General features: G+C 31.8%; 1 protein-coding gene across 7 annotated transcripts in view; it reads right to left on the bottom strand.

The window, feature by feature from the left end:
* The window catches only part of LOC121126680 (protein Skeletor, isoforms B/C), a 75289-nt gene extending 54441 nt beyond the window's left edge, over window positions 1–20848 (bottom strand). For 2 of the 7 annotated variants that reach the window (XM_040721978.2, XM_071891991.1), the window contains exons 1-2: window positions 5669–6205; window positions 588–830 (exon numbers count right to left, since the gene is read on the bottom strand). In XM_040721978.2, the coding sequence (XP_040577912.2) occupies window positions 588–830; window positions 5669–5983 (558 nt within the window). In that variant the 5' untranslated portion in view covers window positions 5984–6205. Of the gene's footprint in view, window positions 1–587; window positions 831–3748; window positions 5138–5668; window positions 6234–20567 lie in introns of those variants that run through there. The other 5 variants (XM_071891993.1, XM_071891992.1, XM_071891994.1 and 2 more) reach the window with 5 other exon arrangements.
* Window positions 20849–21093: the final 245 nt, after the last annotated feature.

Genomic DNA, 21093 nt, shown 5'->3' with positions numbered 1-21093 from the left:
AAGAAATATACGTGGAAGCCATGGGAATGTATGATAAGTAAGGATATGCTTGTAAAGCCACGCGCGTAAAAATTGAGAATTGGCAATGAATCTAAATAATTGATACTATCTCATCCAGTTATACGAAAGGACAAAGCAATTTCAAAATTTGTCCAGTTTTTAAGGCTACTTTTCAGCAAAGTTAATAAAAAAAGCAGGTTAGACCATAATGTAATCGGACTTTGCACAATTTCTAATCTGATGTATCGTAACAACTGCTTGGTAAGAAAGACAGATTTTGACAAAACACGCAAACACGTCACTATTAAAAAACGTGGTAGGAGCAAACATCAGTGGGAAAAGCGTTTTGGTATAATCTTTTATTTCTATTAACCTTGTTTGCAGAGTATAATAGCCCTTCTTAAAGTATTCATTTGTTGGGATTCAATAACTTTCACCGATTCCTTCATCCAACGGGTATTCTGCTAGAGTATATACGAAAACATGGATACATTTCTGATTTAAAAATGCAATTGATCTAATTTAACGTTTGCATAGTTTCCATTGAATCTAACTCATCAGTACATTCAAAATGATAAGTCACTTACCTGGGTTTTTTTTCTTAACGTTTCTAGATTTCTATTTCTCTTTGTTTCAAAACGCCCTTCAAAATTATTTCCTGGAAATAGCACTTCTGGATCATCAAATTTATCTTCCAAAGGAGGATAAGGAATTATATGGCCTTTAGGAGACGGTAAATTATCATCACCAACCCAAAAATATGCATCTGGTCCAGTACCATCGTATCGAAAATTTCTTATGAACAAATGCGTCTCATCTACTGCATATACCTAAAAATAATCATTTTTTAATTATCAAATAAGCACTAATTATTAAAATTATTTAATTATAATAGTGTTAAATAAAATAAAAAATAATCTATGTATTACTCTACATATTTCTCATACCTCGTCCATTCTTCCAGTAAATGTACAAAAGCAATAGTTTTAAATTCCAATAAGTGAGATAAATCAAAATTGAAGTACCTACTCTGTTTTAAAAATGAAATATTTGATTCGTATTGCAGTGCAACTCTGAGTTTTAAGGTCTTAAAGATGAATAAATTAGGCATTCGATAAATCTGTTATTAGTGATAGATCGTAAACTTGTAATTATACACAAGTATTATACATCGTTTAAAAGATAATAAATGGTATGAAAAAACTTATGTCATATTAAAAAGTTATAAAAAAAAGACGTTTATCATGACCACACATGAACATAATATTATCCGTCTGTAGATATAAAAATAACTCGAAAATTTTATAGATCACACCATTACTCTAAATAAGGCGTGAGATCATTGATAAAAAGCCCGCAAGATAGCCCAACAACATCGAGCCAAGATCAAATAATTAACATTAAAAAATACTAGAATGAGTCACATTTACATAAGCAGTAATGGAAGAGCCAATTTGAGGTATTGCTCCAAATCGAAATATGCTAAACTTAGCATAATTTAGTTCCCTAATTTTAATTGCGCCCATAATTTTTCGCAATAATCCTCGGGGACTTCAGAAAAAAACCATACAACTTTTGATATTTTTAAGATTCAAAACTTTTTTTAAACCATTGGTGTTGAAGATAGATATATAAGACTTGAATATAAGTCTAATCCTGCAAAATTTTAAAACCATATTAATAATTCATTTATGTTGAACTCGAGTTATCTTTGCTTAAAGTTTAAAATAGGTACTTTTTATTCGAAAGCTCATAGCTCTAAAAAGAGTTTCTTAAAAAGTTTTATCTAATATCTGAAAGTTTAAAAATTAAACTCATTTAACCCTCCGTTAGTGAACTGGGATATTATGCACCCTGAAATTTATTAAAATAATTATTTTCAATGGAATTTACATCTTATTGCTGACACTTTTCAGTATTCCTTTAAAACATTTTATCTTATAATACTCAATTCTCTAATTTTTCTGGATAATGCCTAGTTTAGGATTTATTAATGTAATTGACGGAATAGTTAAAAAAAAATTGGTACAAACTTGAAATGATGTAATTATTATAATTGTTTAACTCTAATATCATGTAATTCAATACATTTTATTTTTGTAGCATCTTCACTATACTAAAGCTTTAAACCAAGAAGCAAAACGAGGATAAATTAGTTATAGAGTTAAAAAATATCTTGGTCCACAAAAAAAAAAATGATGGAAATTATTGAGGTTAATTGGAAAGTTGGGATAGCTCAATAATGGTCTGCAAAGGGAATGCTCATTCTTCAGATGGAAAAGAGTGCAAATGGCGGCCCCAGATAACAAGCGACAGAGATTGGTGGACCTGCATGAGGCAAGAGAAGTTATTGAATTCGGAGTTTATTAAGCTATTATAGTTTATCTCAGATGGTTGATAATATATGTATATTGTATATAATCCAAAAGAAATTAAAAGAAATAAAGTATATAAATTATGCTTGAATTTGTGTTCCTTCTTTCCAACTTGTTTGAAGCAAAGCATTTATTTGAACTTTAGTAATTACTTCCCTAGTGTAGAAATCGATTGAATTTTTTTAAAGTTTTTTTATTAGTCCTATATTTATATTCAAAATCATTTTTTCATCAAAAGTGGCACTTGGTCCGTTTATGGGCATATATATATATGTACGCTTGGGAAGATCTCCTACAAAAATATTTGTACTTATAAATTAAAATGATGTTATGATAATAAATAGAATGCAATTTTTATGGAAGAGACCGCTCTTTCGGCACAAAACCTTTATGAGAAACCCTGTTCGAAATCATTGCCCTCGAATTGCTTGTTGCTGAAACCTCCAAAAGTTATATGGCGTAGAAATTTCGGCGCTATATAACTTTAGCTAGAGGATATTCAACACCAGCTAGGAAGAGTATTGTATTTTATATATATCTTAATTATTTTTAATACACAAATGGAAAATTCTACGGAAAGGAAAATCAAACTTATAAAATGGTTTTTATGGTTCACAACAACAGAAATGTCCTGTTGAAGAAATAGTTAGCATGGTACATAAATCGATTTAAGATATCTGCCTCTAAAATTTAAAAAATTGTTCTAGCTAGTGCAAATAAGTGAATTCTTCTCGTCTTATCTATCTGTGATGCCAATATCAACAAAAATAAATTAGTGAATATACTTAATTTTACTTCACTGAAAAATTGTTTATTAAACAAATATTCAAAGGATACTACTGAAACGTAAATAGTCTCCTTATTTGACACAATTCAACTTGTTCAAGTCAATTCATACAAAGCCAAAGAAAGAATAATTTCTAAAATATTCTCCCTGAAAGTAGATCAATATGATATGCCAATTGAGAACATTATGTGGAAATCTCCCCTGCTATATAGTTTTCTCTAGAAGATTTCAACACCAGCAAGGGATAGTATTTATATTGTCGGATACATATCACAATCATTATCCAAAAGCTTGCTATATCTGCACATCTCTAAAAATATATAACTATGATATGACCTTAAATCAGCAAAATAATAAAAGTAAATACTCAATTACCGTTAGTTATCATAATGCCTTCAACTAAAAATGAATTTCTTAGAAACTTATGTAGAAGTGAGATACGTCCAAGTCTTTTAGTAATGATCAGAGAGTCTTATTATGTCTACAGTTTTGTTTACACCATTTGTATTCATATTCTAGAATCACTTTACTTTCAGTTGAGGGTATTATTTAAGTGTTTAATAGGTAATAGTAAATGAACATTTACCCTGTATTTTATCCAATATCCTATGAAAAATTTTATTTTCTTTCGCTTCAAGTCGCTCGAGTTTCTTTGTGACAATGTTTAGCTTTACTTTTTTTTTCCATAAATCTGCTTTCGTATTCTTTAATTCTGCTTTGAGATTATCAGTATTTTCCAGAAAAAGGGAATGTTCAGTCTGTATCCCAATATCCTTATTCTTTTGGTCCGGTTCCTTTATCAAAAAATTGGTTACCATTTGTTTGTTCTGCCACCTCCTTTCCCTCCTGGAACGAGGTGAAACAAAATCTACTTGGTCTTCAACTTGATTATCGACATTCTGGGAGTTTCAGAGGATGCTGATTCTTGCAAATTCTTCGGGAGCTTTGTATCAAATTGATCCTCAGGCTTAGGAACAGTGGAAGTAAGAAGTAGCAGACTTGGTAGTGCATCTGTTTTTAGCCTCTTTCTGGGAGTCAAATTAAGAAGCTCATGTTCCAGGTCCCTATTGTAGCTTCAATCATTAAAGTGCATACTAAACACTTGTGCATTTTCTGCTTTAAATGTATCCTTCCTCTTGCAAAGATTCTTCCCAATCCTCTGTCGAACCATGTTCTTTGGAAAATTGTGGTATATGACACCATCAGGACATTTGCAACATATTTTATGACAATTTTTTTCATAGGGTTGGACTCAGGAGATTCCACCTAAATAATGAATTATTTATAGTAAAACTCTAACGAAATATCTTTCATAAACTTGGTTACCTTCTCTCCATGTAGATTCAAGTCCATTATTATTAAGATGCAAGGGATGTTTTATAATTATATTGGAAAGTAATTTATTAATTCTCAGTCAAGTAAAGTATGAAGTATCACTGAGTTTATTTTGATTTTTATCCCGTTCGTGACGTTATCTGCCTGGTTAGCAGTGTTGACTGAAATACCACGACCTTATATATAGGATACTTGGTCATGACAGCTATACTTGTCTCCTCCGAAACATTCTTTCAATTTTCAGGGTTACCATGTTGATTTTCGGTTTATTTTTTTTAACATACCAAAATACACACGATTTTCATGTTAATAATGAATTAAGAATGTTGTTACCCTCAGCTGTCTGTTATATGATTTTAGCAGGTGAAAATGAATTACTGCTATAGAAGCTATCCTCCTCTCTAACATTCTTCAAATTAAATATCAGGGTAACGGAAACTTTCTCCGGCTAAGGCTACAGTTTCAACACTTTACAGTTCACATTTTAATACCTACAAATTCTGTAAAAAATAATGATTTGTATAATCTGTAAAGATACTCAAAATACCACTATGTAGGTATGTTGTGTCCAATTTTGGTGAGTCGAAATCAAACTAACTATGAGCAATTTAGAATGAAAACAAAAAGTCTTACAAATGCCCTGCGGTTAAAAAAACAAATGAAAGTTTATAATCTCAAACATCATCCCAAAGTTCTTAATAAATACATAGTAATATTATAAAAGATCCAATGTGAATTGTGCACTATATAACTGGGGGAAAATCTGAAAGATTTACTTAAATTTCTTTACTATTCAGAAACTGCATTTATTATGTAACTATAATTAGAAAATTATAACATAGAAAAAAATTACTTTTATGAAAATGCTTTTAGTTAGATACTTCTTTCATGTAGGAATTGACTACACAGAACAATTAATTTCTAATTCAATTTTTTAATGAGTTAAAGTACTTAAGTATTTTTAATTTTACATGCTAACCGTAATTAAATAATTTAATTTAGAGCTTATATGACAAAATAAACCACAGTAATTCACTTACAGGTTAAGTTCTAAAAATGTATCATTCAAACAAAGGCCTTTAATTTAAACGATAATCTGATATTTTTATTGTTAATCATTATCATAAAAATAATATAATTATAAAACTGATTTTTTTTTCTATTAACTTACTAATCCATGAATTCCATGTGCTCTAGGGGACATTCTACCTATTAGAACTCCATAATTTTTATCAAAGTGATCATAATAATTATCATGTTGTGAATTTTGCCGTTGTAATTGTCGAAGTTGTATTTCTTCAACTACATTGTGTTGATTTATGTTTTCATACACACTAAAAGACTGTCTTTGAAGATTTCCATGTGGATTAAAATATATTGGCCGATTGGAACTCTTATTATTTTCATTAATATTTGAACTTTTTAGAGAATCAGAAATTTTAAAAATCAAAAGGGATACTAATCCCAAAATAGTTTTCTTTTTCATATTTAAAAACACTTAAATGTATAAAGAAATATTATTTTTTTATCACCAAACAATTCCATTGTTGCTATATTCTTAATATTCTATAAAATCATTTTTTTATAAACCAGGAAATTAACCATTAATAGCAAAATTGATTATGAAAGACTATTCAGACACTATTCTGTAAAAATATATACTCTTACTGTTTGTGAAGAAAGCTTCTCTTCTTATTTCAACAAATCTCTCCTGTCATATTGACAAAAAAAAATCTCTAATGAAGAAAAGGAAAAATATTCTAAAATTATCTTCCAATACTTAAGGAATACCAAATAACTAAAGGAACTCTGATATGAATATGGAAAGCGGGTGTTTTTTTTTGTTTAACGGTAGTGTAAAAAGTGTTTCAAAAATACTTCAGATTTTTTTTTTTTTTAAATAAATATCTGATTCTATTGTGAATTAGTTCATTTTTCTCTTAAAGAGTATATTGAACATAACTAAAGATGGAATTTGTGTAAAAGTGCAAGGAGAAGGCAGGAGCGATACATATGGAATTAAGGTGTTTGTTAATATCAGCTACCTGTTATATAATTTTGTGGGAGAAAATGAATTACTGCTATCAAAATTTATTAATTTGGCTCTTTTTTTTAAATTAAAGTTCATACTTTCAGCTATCGAGTTCAATATTTTTAAGCTTTTTGAATTTATTCGTCTTGAAGCTATGAGCCTCTGAACAAAAAGCACCTATTTTCACCTTTAAACAAAGATAACTCGAGTTAAAAGTATGATGCAGACATCTTAATAATGATTTTAGAATTTTTATTACATTTGGCTTTAAAATATATTTGCATAATGTATTTGAACCTTAAAAATAGACAAAAAAAATTATGACCTTTTTCTGAAGGCCACGAGACTATGAGAGAAAAAATAAGGCCATATATGGAATCAGGGGATCAAATTCTATTAAAGAAAGCATATAATGTGTTTGTACCATTTTTGCAGTCGGACAGTGTAATCCACAAAAAAGAAGAAAGAGGACCCACATCAACTGCTTTTCCTTTTCTAATCGCTATATCTAGTTTGTTTGTTTTCCTTACATGAATACATCTTTATAAATAACAAATGTATTTCAATTTGAAGTTATGTTAAATATATATTAAATATTCCATGTCATTCAAATTATAATTTTTTCATGGTTAAGATTTTTATCAATTAAAAAAAAATTTATTAAAAATGGTAAGGGATGACCCATAAGTTTCAACTTACAGCATTTACTTTAATAATATGAGAAATTTATTTCGCACTCCAGTCAAAATAAGCACACACTAAAAATATCGTTCAATATTCATTTCAGTATTACTTCATCTATAAATGGAGTGTACATTCTTTTATTTCTTCCTTTTAATGACCAACTAAAAGCTAAAAGACTCTCGGGAAAGAGCAGTCAAGCAAAAAATAAACAATTCAATCTAAAACACAGCAAGATTAATAGAAATACAACGTTATACCATAACGCGTGTGCAGCTGATGTTTGACTTCCACCATGCTTTTAATATTGACGTCATAATATATGAGTGTTTGCATGTTTTGTCAAAATCTGTTTTTCCTTCCCAGCAGTCGTTATGAAACATTAAATTGAAAATTCTAGCAAGCCCGATTACATTACTCCCCCGCGCCCCCCTACACACACTGGTGGCGTACCTAGCTGGAGGATGATTGAGCAGCTTCTAATTTTAAGGCAATTATAATTGAGAACTACTAAACCCTACCTTCCTTGCATTGAGCGTCTACTCTTTACCTTGAGCCCTTTACTAAGACCTATATTGTAGAGTAGAATATTTAGAGATGTGCAAATGGTCAAAATTTTAGAGTTAGAAGAATAATAATTTTATGATTGTTTCAATTATAAGGTATTTTTAATTTTATAAGTGTTCTGTGTTAACTAAAAATGTTGTTTGAATAAAAATCAAAAGATTGAGAAATTCCCCTTATATTTATTTCCTCTATAAATATTAAAGGCCAAATTGTTTATAGAAATATTTGACCCACTAAGATATTTACGTTCAAATTTGTGGGATAAGATGATATAATAAGGAACATTAAAAATAATTTAAAGCCTTTAAATGATTAATGTGATTTTAGTTGTCCCCGTTGTTACCTTTCAAATATAATTTATCATATTCATTGCTTCAGATATTTATTAAACGGAGTTGTCATAAGAATAAATCGAGGTGATACGGTATAGCTTCAGTCACTGAGATCAATATTATTTTTGTTATTTCAATATTCTTTACAAATATATTCTAAGCAGTGGCAATTATTACTTTTAGACGCAATTTTTATAATGTTAGTAAATGATATTTTATTAGGTATTACTTATAATATTAAGGTTGTCTGACAAAATTTCTTCAGCCTCTTATGTCGATATTCTACCTTTCCACCATGACGCCACACGTTGTTGTGAGAATGAGGAATAATAAGAAATAATTGGTTAATTTTTTTGAAGTGGGATGCAATTCCAAATTAGGGCCTCAAATAACACACTTTTGGTAAAGCATCTAACAACCCTTACAATAGATATATTTATTTGCGACGTGAAGATATCAAGTTTTTCTTGAAAAATTCATGAATGAACATGGCTTTTTAATTTATGGGAGTCTACCTTCTCATTCCGACTTCAAGGTGTTCCATTTCTAAATCATTAGAGAAGAGAAATCGATACCAGAACTATATTCAATTATATGAGGATGTTGGTTATGAAAGATATTCCTTTAACAATGCATTTATAAAGTATCAGAAGACCGCAAGTCCACAATTATGAATTTTGGGAAGGCAGAGTGATGTTTGCCATATATTTGATGATAGTTAAAAACTATGGCTTCCTTGTTTAGAAAATATTCCTAATAAATTTTAAGACGATTGGACATTAAAAACTAATAGTTCCATAAAAAATAATTTTGATTGTGTTAAAATGGAAAGGAAAGAATTCAACACACGAGTCAGTTATGCTAAATATAACAGGGATTGAAGTTCAATTGTTGACAATGGATATTTTGGAAAGTAAATCCATTCCATATTCACCTATTCAAAGAAGAAGGACAATATCGAAGTTTATATGAAATCAACTTATTTGCTGTTGAAGATGAAAGAGGAGGGACATCACATATATACATGTTTGATGAACCAGAACAATTAAAGTTATATATTGTAATAAAGTCAAGACTTTCGTATTATTATTTGTGTTTCAAGTTTTCAGTTAAAATAAACAATAGTCAAAGGAGATTCTCACTCTTTAATATCGACTACTTACCTCAAAAGGTATAAAGAGGATGAGTTCTTTCAATATAGATTTCCAAATAAAGTGCTTTATTAAACATCAGTGTTTCCAATACTCACTTCATTATTAAATCCTAGCATCGACTCGCGAAGAAAGTAGAAATTTACTGTATCAAAAATTACCGTAAATAGAAGTAAAAAAATAAATTAGGATTTTTTTCTTATTTTGATATATTTTCAATATTGCTTGTATGGTGATAAACCTTATTAAATCAGGGACTCATGTTTTGTTTTAAATTTCATTATGTCCGTAAATTATTGCAATCTATAAGTATAATAAGAGGGGCCTCTGTAGGGCCAATCAAAATAGCTTATTGAAAGAAATTGAAGATATTTTGTTGAACAAAACAAAACCATCCCTCATTTTTTTTTTTTCTTTGACAAAAAGTCCTTCTATCTCTATTTTGAGTTGGCACAACGTAAATATTCTAATAATGATAATAAGATAGAAAGGATGGCCCCTCGTTGATCCTAAAAAAGTAAGAGGAAAAGGACTGTTTTTCTGTGCATAGAGTAATCTTACATTGACTTAATCATCCGTTATAGCCGAAGCACGTTCATTTTTTGCTTTATTTTGCCTCTTATGGAAATGCATGTAGAAGCAGGTTCACACGACGCTAGGAATATGTAAAAACCCGTTATCGGATTTTTGGGCGACTCTTTTTTTGCCAAAAAACAATTTGTCAAACGGACTATTCGCCGAACGACCATTTGAGACATTTGACTGAAAAATGATTTTGAATTTATTGATATATACAATTACATATTTTAATTCAATTTAAAATGATATAATGATAAATAGGTTTTGTTCATATTTTAGATATGTAATATAGGTAAATTAATTATTGTTCTTTTGCAGAAAAATATTTTATATTAATTATATTCATAAATGAACATTATATAAGCCCAACCCAGTAGTGGTTCACTATAAAATGATTGTGCTAAAAAGGTTGTAGACAAAATCGTTGTGTGGTAAAATTTTCGTGTACATTATCATTGTGAGACAAAAATTACTGTGGGTAATATCATCGTGAAGCAACATCACAAAAGTAATATGATTGTGAGTAATTTCATTACACTACATTATGATCGTATGCAATTTAATTGCAATCTATATTATATTTGGATAATAAAATTAGTGAATGATGAAGAAACTTGCCATGAAATACCCCATTTAATGTCCACCAGCCCACAGGCTTTACATGTGAAGCGCTGGGCTCAAAAGCAGCTTAAACTCTACCGCTGTCGCTTTTCTAAGTATTTATGGCACTTTTATTATATGCTAAAACACACTCCGACTAACAGGTTGTGCACGTGAGCACCTGGCCCTGAGGTAGGTGAAATTCCATCGTTGCAGATTCTCTAACCGTCCAATAATCCTTTTAGTATTCAAAAATACACCTAGCTATGAGGTTGTACAGTTGAAGTACTGGGCCTAAAATTAGTTTAGACTACGCTACCACCGTGTTTATGAGCATCAAGGACCCCTTCGAATATGCTAGAATAAACCCAGGCTCATGGATTCTGTAGTAGAGCTCCTAGGGCTGAGGTAGGTTAAATTCTTCAGCTGCCGCTTCCCTGAGCATCCAGAAACCCTTCTAATATCCAAAAATAAACCCAAGCTCTCAGGTTGTACAGGTGAAGTATTGGATCTCAAGGTAGTTAAACCTCTACCGCCGTCCCACAGGTTGTTCACCATCTCTTGTACACAAATACTTTTTACTTTTTTATAAAATATTTATTTCATGTATGGTGTTAAATAGAAATTTATATATTTAGAAATATTATAGGCATTTATGAATAATACTTGTATTTCTCTATCATTTTTTGTACTAATGAAGTATTATACATATCCGATTTTAAGGGATGGATTGTGCACAACCAATGGACCATTGTGTATCATATAATATTAGAAGATGTCCTTGGTGCTTAGAAACATGGCGGCAATAGAGTTAAAAATGCCTTTTGACCCAGCAACATGATGAACGGGGTGTATTTTACATATTCGAAAGGCTCCTTGATGTTCATGGAAGTGGTGGTGGAAGAATTTACCCTTAGCAGCAGCTAAAGAAACATCTTCAGGGGTTTTTTTTCCCTCCTCCAAGACATTCTTCAAATTGTCAGGGTTACCATGTTGATTTTTGATTTTTTTTTTAACAAGCTCAATCTACACTGGATTTTCATCATTTGTGATGAGTAGAATGCATTAGACCAATTAAGTTTTCTATAATATATAGAAACTCGATTGCTTTCGTCTTTTTTTCTTCACAATCCCTTCTTGCGATGCAACAGGAGAAATAGACTCTCTTATAACAATTCTTCCAAGTATATTTTCAATTTCTTCTTTTAAAACCTATCTCATCATAAATGGGACAGAATCTGGTTTTGATCTCACAGGATCATCTCTTGTAATATAAATTTTATGGCTACAATCATTAGTACAACTAGGTAAATCGTTAAAAATGGTTTCATATTATTGAAATCGTTTTATTAATTCGAATCCGTGTCCTTCGTCTAAGTCTTCTCAGATGGTAACATACATATAATTTTATTTCGATATGCTATTTGAGAGTCATAATATACAGGCTTATACCCGTTCACCCTTTTTCCATTCAATTGTTCATTTTGTAAAAACTTTCGGTTCGCCATTCATTCCTTCATTTTTTCCCCCGTTCCCCCAATTGTTGAACAAAGAGTAGGAACCAAGTCATAGCTGCAAAGCAAAAGAGAATACTAAAATTTTGAAAACACCGAAAAAGAGGCAGAAACTGAAAGCGACTACAGCCTGAATCAAAATTCGACTGCCATTGGTACAAAATCATACAAATTATCATTTCCGCTATCACTGATCAAAAAACCAAAGCCTATTATGAGAGAACTCCACTTCCGCCACAGTTAGCAATAAAGTTAAGATCAAAATCCGGAAGAGCCTCTTATGTATATGAATATTGTATGTGCAAATAAGAAAAATAATTTTTTTTAAATTCTCCACAAATCAAAAATATTCTTATAAATACTAATTATTCTTTTGTAAAATGTTGTTCAATATTATACTATTATGCTTTTGGAGACTATATTATTCAAATGGTTGGCGTTATACTGTCCAAAACTCAAACGAGGTTTCAATATGTAACACAAAAAAATTTATTTTATAAGAAAAGAGGCGTGAGCTCTGCAATTCTTTTTATCCATCAAAATGGAAAAAATCATTATTCGTTTTAATTCTTCATCATCTTTTTTAAAATGCTTATGTTATGCAGATGACTTGACTTTAATTTTTACTGGTACTCGACTTCAAACTTTCATATCCATTTGAAATGTGACAAAAATGTTGAAAACATACTGTCTATGCTCTGGCCTTGAAATTAATGCAGAAAAGACGGAACTTTTAAGTCCATACAAACAAACTTTTTCAAAAAGAATGACCCCTTTGTAAGATCACTGGAAAAATAAAACTGCAGTGTTGAATTGAATCAGGATGATATCATTTGTAAACTGATGAATGCTGTAAACCGATGAATGCTGTTAACTTTTTTAATTCATTTACTTTAAATATGTGGGTTAAGGAAATAGCATGGAATACCTATATTTTACCAAAAGTTATAAATATTGTATGTGTTACTCCTTTTCAAGCTGATATTTTAACGAAATTTGTGATATTGAAAGGAATTTTTTCCAATTAAGTAAAAAATGAAATTTATCCACAAAAAGACTACACAACACCAATAAATTTGGTGGCCTATCAGTTATCGATTGAATCTTTATTGGATCGGTCAACTTTGGAATAATGATCATTTATGGAGTGTTCATCTCAAGAAGTTTTTTATGAAACAAGGGCAAAATTATAAAACTTATCCCTACAATGGAGTGAATTAGTTTTAAAGACACTCTCCACTTACTCTGCAAGACTAGAGAGATTCTGCGAAGCCTCAAAAGGAATTATGAAGTGTCATGTGTATTATTGCTGATGCTGCTACATACCCATCTTTTGTAAACAAAATAGCTTTACAAAACTATAAATCCCAAGGTTCCCTGACGTTCTGTCAGTTTTAAATAACTCTTTTGGGTGCAAACTCTCGAGCGATGACTTTTTAACCTTTTTTAGTGGGACAGACAGTCAAAAATGCTGCCCTTACAAAACCACAGCATATTTTGTACGTCTTAAGGATATAGAAAGAGAAAGACACAAGTGGAGTTTTAAGCATCGTGAAGCTCTACACAAGTTTTTTAAATTATTTATAATATCAATTATTTTATAATATAGTTGTCATTTTTACATGCATCTGTTTATTATTCCATTTGCATGTTTCATTTTGTTTGTTTCTGTTGTCTTTTTTCTTTTAAAATCTGAAAATATATGAATACTGAATAAATGTCAAGATAAAAAAATTATGGGCTGTTGCTGTAACATCTCAATCTCCAGATATGCCTCAGTTCAAACATATAGAAGGCATGAAGTTGGGTGGGTTTACCACAAATAAGAAAATATAACCAGCATCTCTTATGCACACGTGAAGATCAAGATAGCCCTCCCCGAATTCCAAGAAATGATTAATATAATCTCGATTGCTATACAGACACCAACGTTCAAGAATACAGTTACAGGACAGGCTCAAATCCTATGCTGGAAACCCGTGAAAGCCTATAAAAAATATTATAAAAACACTTTATATTTATTTAAAAAAAAGAAAAATATAAGAACATAAATTACAGGGAGAAGGATCAATTACGATGTTTATTGTAGGAATAGCGTCTTTACTAATATTTGGCAGCTCTGCAGTAGCTATAAACAGAACAGGACAGAGTGAGTACAAATATTTTAGACAAGAACGATCAAGGGATCAAGTTGTTTCTCGGAGACAACCGCGTCAGGATGAAGAAAATCTTCAATATGGAAGAAACTGAAATAATTAAAAAAATCCTATTACGGAATAAACATGGTAATGACGATTTTTAAAAATAGGGCCGAACCCCAGGACACTAACCAACAAGTCCAACTACTAGTAGAGTAAGCTATAAGACGGCGATTTAGACTTTCATCAATAAAACCGAAATAAAGAACATAGATCTAGAAGAAACTGTTAAATAACTCACACAAAGGCGGCTATATCCGTCGTATACTAGAAGAATCTCAAATCTTCTTATAGGACTTTGACCTGTGGAGGGATGAAAACGATTAATTAATGCACGCCACATTACATATACCGATCTATCTTGAGAAAGTAAAAATGAAATTAATGAAATTTTGGCCAATACCAGCCCTGCTAAATGAAAAATACTGCATCATTGACACTAAAGAAGAATGTCTAGAAATGTAACACGATGGATCCAGAATAAACTTCCAAGTAATCTCAGAATTACAGCTTGTAGCATGTACGACAGACATACTCGGCATGTATTGTTCCCCGAATAATATACAGTTCTGTCATCCACCTCACACACACTGCCTTATGGAAGTCCTTAACCAAAATCATGGACATCTAAAGCTATCTGGTCTACATGAAATAAATAAAAAAGGCGCGCCTGCTCCGAGACACGGCTTGATTTTCAAATTGATTAGTCATAGTTTTTAGTTTTGACTGATACTATACTTATAGCTTGAGGACTCCGATCGTGACTGTTAAGTTTAAGGTGATGGCACAGAAGTGCAGTGCCACTGGATGTCTTCAGAGTTATAACTACACCCCCAAAACTCTTAAAATCTTATAAATTAATTTTCCAAGTTTCAATGTCCCTCCTAATCTGGAACTTGAATCCAAATGGGAGAGAGCTGTTCCAAGATAGAAAGTGTGTCTCTAAATGAATTCCAAAAATGTAGACAATTACTAAAAATTCAAGACTGTACAGCCTCCATCTCACGAAATCGGATTATATTACTCATTTGGTTGACTGAACACAGAGTAGTGTCCATCTACTTGATCAGCAACTGGAACTAAGGTAGGCTTTCATGGCCACAAGCTCAAAAATATGTTCTAGCTTTAAATAAAGGCCGAAGTTATGTTAAAATTAAAATATAGAACTAATTCCAGGATTGACAAATGTACTTAATTGAATTTAGTAAACTTTTTGGAAGACTCAACAAGGACGTTGTGCCTTGAGTGTGGCCAAACCTTCTCCTCCACCTCTTCCTTGACCCACGCGAGCATCCACTAGTGGCCTACGACTCCAGCTCAAAAATGAGTGTCAGGAAGCCTTGGAGCTCAAAATTTTGGGGGAAGAAGAGGCACTAACCGTTAACGAGCTGTATGATAAGTTGTTACTTGAAACATTACCGTCGGTATTTATACTAATGAAATCCCTCAGATCGAACTATGTTATGCTGGAAGTGTCTGAATGTAGGGGCCTCAATATTAAGGCTATCCTCGAACTCCAAGAAGACCTCATGGGCATCATACGCTAAGCAATAATTCAGTCTCCTACTTTCTTACCACAAAGGCTAATGTCATCAAATCAGTAACTGAAAAAAATCAACGTTGCTGCGTATTTAGGATCAAAAGAGTTTGTGAATAACGAAAAAACTTAGGAAATAATCAGGGGCTTATTGAACAAACTACATGCATCCCGAGACTTGGAGCCAATTCATTCAACAAAATTGTCTTTCATCATAGAACAGATGAAATGCCTCTTCAAGAAACCCAATGGAAGGAGATTTTCACCTTGACTTCTCTCTAATTGTCTTCCGTGACATAATATAAGTACGACCCTCTATGATCAAATCATCAAGTCGAACTGCTTTACAGTTCTATGGGTTCCTGGACTTTATGGAGACAGTTTCATATCTATATTTTTTCTGTCTCCATATTGTCTCTTTTCGGAGTATATGGAGCAACAGATTATTTAATTAGAACAACTAGTTCGAATTCATTGTCATATTAGCTTGCTAAATGAATTTATGGGTTCTACTAGTGACGTTTTTGCCTTGTAACGCGCTTGCCCTGAGAATATATAAAGGGAGACTTATAGCAGAAGGAGAGAGGTGAGAGAAGTAAGGATTTGGATCTTCATGGAAAGACATTTCATTCATGGTCATTTGGATGGATTTCTCCTCCAGAACAATTGGATGAATGGATCCATCCATCCTTCTTGCTTTTAGAAATATATACAATTCACATGTCTTCTGATACTCACGTCAAAGGGATCTCTACTCTTGAGGTGAGACCCCTTGAACAAGTGCTTCACTCGGTCAGTGGATATTGTACCCTTTAATGGAAGGATCGTTGAATGTGCAAGTGCCTCTTCATGTCAAGGTATATGATAGTGACTTCTGATCTCGTTAACCATTGCCCCTATACATAAATTCCTCCAGATCCTCTACAGAATCATCGTCTACTTCTACATATAAGAACTAAGGAGTTCCATTAAACGACAGAAAGACCCAATGAGAAATAGAGAGAGTTCTCATCCTCCATCCACAGTTCCTTCTTTGAAATTATTGAAAGTCAACTTTGTTTCATTTCCTACTCTAAGAAAACTATACCATCAATGTCCTTGATGTATATAACGAAGAAATCACTCATCTTTATCACATTTATATAAATTCCATTTATAACTTAGACTTTGTCGAATACAGTCTATACGGATAATTATAAAGCCTGGACACTTAAATCTCACGCCTGATTTCTTTATTACTACTCAGTCTTTTTTGTCATTAGAAAACCAGTGCAAGATAATTCTAGACTCATAATTATAATGTGGTTCTCTTTTCTCGATATTTTGGTCTATAATGCATATTCTATTCTTATATAGAATATAAATAGTTTTTTAGAACTGGAGCGTTCCACAATAAGAATTAATTCCCGAATGAATTACCCAGTAAGGAACAAAGAGTGTAATTTCTCATCCACAGTTCCTTCGTTGAAACTTTTGAATCTTTTTTTTTCGTCTCGTATTCAGAGAAAAATATTTTATTGTTAAGAATCCTTAAGTTTTCTTGATGTATATAATACCGAAATCTCTTAGAAAAAATAGAAGTCAATCATAGACTGTTAATGAATATGCACCTTTTTTGTCGATATTTTTGTCTGCAATACATATTTTATGTTGCTGCTATCTGTATAAATAGATTTTGGGAATTGTTGAGTCCTAACTGAGGATGTGATAAAAAATTATATGTGACCTCTTAACTTCTGTAGGCTTGCAATTTTGAAACTTAATTAGTCTTAATCAACTTTTTTTTTTTTAATTAATTGCTTATCACCGTATTGGAATGTTACCCCCCTGAAGATTTAGGATCTCCACACTAATAAAGCTTATTAATAAATGTTTCCCATAACAGTTCTTATATTTAAATTAATTTTGTTATTTTATGGATACAATAACAACAACCAGTTTAGCTGTTAAAATAATTGCTTAATTACATGCACGAAAAACACTTGTACATAATATATTCAACTCATAATGTCCTTCCACAACAATTCTCTCAATATAATTGATTGTACTAACTCTTCCTCCACATTTTCTTTATCCTCCGGTCCCAAAAACACCTAGAGCTCCTGTTCTTCGTGATACTATACACCTATAGACTTCACGACTGGGAAGAAAGGATTCATGAACGTATAAAATATACATATTTATTTAATTTAGAATTTGTATTGTGTTACTATTTGATTTAATATATATTTTACGAAGAATGTGGAAAATCGGGCATTTTGCAAAATGCCCCTTTGAGCGTGTAATGCGCAAAATGCCCGGGCAATCTATAAAGTTTCCGATAGAGTGGTGAATTTACTTTTATTTAAATTGTCAGGTAAAATAATTTTGGAAAATCGGATTTTTAAACAATTCACCTCCCTAATTTGTCTGCCTGCGTCCCTTGAAGACAAAAACCGCTGAGGAAGTTGCTCATCATTTACATCACATCTTTAGTGACAAGGGAGTACTACAGATATTAAAAAGTGACAATGGTAGGGAGTTTGATAATAGAATCATTATAGAACTGGTTACGATGTGGCCGTACTGCAAACTTGGGCATGGAAAGCTCCGTCACTCACAATCTCAAGGATCTGTTGAGAGAGCCAATTGAGACTTCCAGGACAGTGTTATAATGTGGCAGTGTGACAATATGAGAAATAAGTGAGCTGACGGATTGTGGTTTGTGCAATATGCAAAGAATCGCCGCTTTCACTCCGGTATTGGGCAAACTCCATACGAAGCAATGTATGACATCCAATACATGGCAGACTTGAGGGATTGCATTTATCAAAGGAATGCAATATAACCACAGAGGAATAGCTGTTGAAGATATGTGGAAATAAAGTCAAGCAAAGGGCCCAAGTGGAGAGCATAGAGAGAATATTAGATATTGACAATAAATGTGTATTCTGTCAGCTGCTTGTAACTGGACAACAAAAGTATTTCATCTGTGAGTATAAATGCAACTCTTCAGCACCATGTAGTGTTGCCATTGGGGGAAATGACGATGATTTGACAGATAAAGGAGGCTGAGGTGGGACAGTGTGTCAAAGTTCCAGTTCCAAGCATGGACCTTATAAAAACGGATCCCCGCAATGTCTTGGCAGTTGTGATTAATGTAACAGAAACAGGATATTATAAATTAGGCACAAAAAATGGCGTCTTAAAACAACTCTATATAAGAAGCCGATTTGAGCCATGCAAGGAGTAACTCCTAAGTATTAATGAAGTTCCCAAAGAGAATGAAGCCCCTTTGCGACAGACTGCATCAATTCTGTAGGATGGAAATGGACAAGGATTTAAGCGGTGCAATTGCACAAACTCGACCTGGTGCAAAACAAATATGTGTATTTAAAAAAAAATGGCAACCTCTGTAGTAACAAATGCCATAATAACAGTTCATGTTGCAACAAATAGTTAAATCTGTTATTGCTTAATGTTTATGTTACATAAAAATATTTAAATAAAAAAAATCCATCTTCAGAAAGATGATTTTAGAAATTATTATATTAGATGTATAAGATTATTTTGAAATATTTTTTTTTGTTTTTGAAGTTTTGAAGAAAATAATAAAATACATATAAAATATACAACTGTGTAGTTCGAATATTATTAAATAGGATCGACGATTCTTATGTAAATTTTTATTAAATCATTACTTGTTGCTGTAGTAATCCTGATATGCCCACTTTTTATCACATGCATTTTAATTGCTCACCTGTTTTGACATATATTATATTATTTAAGAACAACTAAACCTTTCGGTAGTGGAGAAGCTGGAAGAGGGTCATTAACTACAACAAAAGTTTTACATACTTTAACAGAGCCCTCTAAATATAATAGCAAAATAGTGAAGCCATTTAGTAATTTAGAATAACTTGGGCCTTGATGGTCAGGGATGAGACGGCGGTGGGTTTATTTGTCAATTTTTTTTTTTTTAGTTTATTGTTAGAAATATTTTAGAAAATATAAGGACGCTTTGGAGTACATGTATGATTACATAAAAAATGCAATTTCTTTGTTTTCAATAATATAATTATTTTGCGTCATATTTAAATTATTTATTTAGTTTATTGTTAGAAATGTGATTTTTAAAGAGTCTTTGATGCTCAGGGCAGCAGTGGAGGTGGGTAATAACCCATGTTTTGATAATAAATGAGCTTGATTGTCCAAATACAGTATAAATTTCAATGAAAATTTACACAACTATCAAATTGTTTGCAATGAAATTGTATCCTTATCAAATCCTTAATGAGCAAATTGCTTGCATCTTTAAAAATCCAATTTTCCAAAATTATTTTACTTGACAATGTAAATAAAAGTAAACTCTATTGTAAATTTTATAGATTGCCCGGGCAATATGCAAAATTTTCGATTTTCCACATTGCCCGTAACAGATATATATAATTCGTAATAATAAAAAGATATTATTTAAAAATCCGGGTCAGGTAAATCAATTTTAACAAAAAAAAATCAACTTATTAGCAATATTACAGTCAGAAGTTAGCTCGACGGGGACACTTTGGGAATTTAATCTCACGGGGAAATTTGGGGAAACCTTGTCGAGACCTGAGGCAGTGTAAACGTCCTAATCATACAGTTACAAAGTTCTTATTGCTATTATTCTTATGTTCACTATGCAGTTTGACATGAGGGACTATAATAGTTATGAAGAAAATGATATACATCGTATTATATCCACACTAGTTGTTATTCATTAAAAGAAACTCTGCTTGACAGCAATCCTTAGTAAGACATCTCCGGATGGAGACGAAACCGAATGGAATATGAGACACAGAATAGAAATTCACTTGAGGAAAACTTGCTTTTGAACTTTTCTATTTGATCAGAAACTTACTTATGTATTCACAACTCATCTGTTGGCAATGCATGCTACTCACATAGGTAGGTAGTAAACATGATCATTCATCCACCCATCCAGGGAACTCTTGACGAGTTGATCTTGATCTAGGGATTGGTGAAGTGACTGAGCGAATTAAGTGGGCATCTCTTCTATCCACAATCCACCTACCCCATGACCACTGCTCCAATTTACAAAAATGACTCCGTCAAAATCTTTGATTTGAATTGAACAATATGATTTCAAATTATTGTTAGTGTATTATAATTATTGTTTTGCTTTTTTTCTCTTTCTTTCTTCCTGCGACTGATTACCCCAATTTTTCCTTTTTTTTCATAAGTTTCAGTTCGAATTACCAATTTTATCAATATTTTTAGGATAACTATAAAATGATTTGATTGGTTGTCCCCATATAGTCCACTGTCTCCATAAAGTCTGCCAGTTCTATGTCCCAAGTATTTTTAGAACTTTGTCTACTGCAGATACCATAGACTGGACTACCGTCATCTATAGTTAAATATCT

Source organism: Lepeophtheirus salmonis, chromosome 12 (assembly GCF_016086655.4).
Source record: "Lepeophtheirus salmonis chromosome 12, UVic_Lsal_1.4, whole genome shotgun sequence".
Lineage (NCBI taxonomy): Eukaryota > Metazoa > Arthropoda > Copepoda > Siphonostomatoida > Caligidae > Lepeophtheirus > Lepeophtheirus salmonis.
Note: the sequence above shows the minus strand (reverse complement) of the source record. Positions and strands in the feature narration are given on the sequence as shown.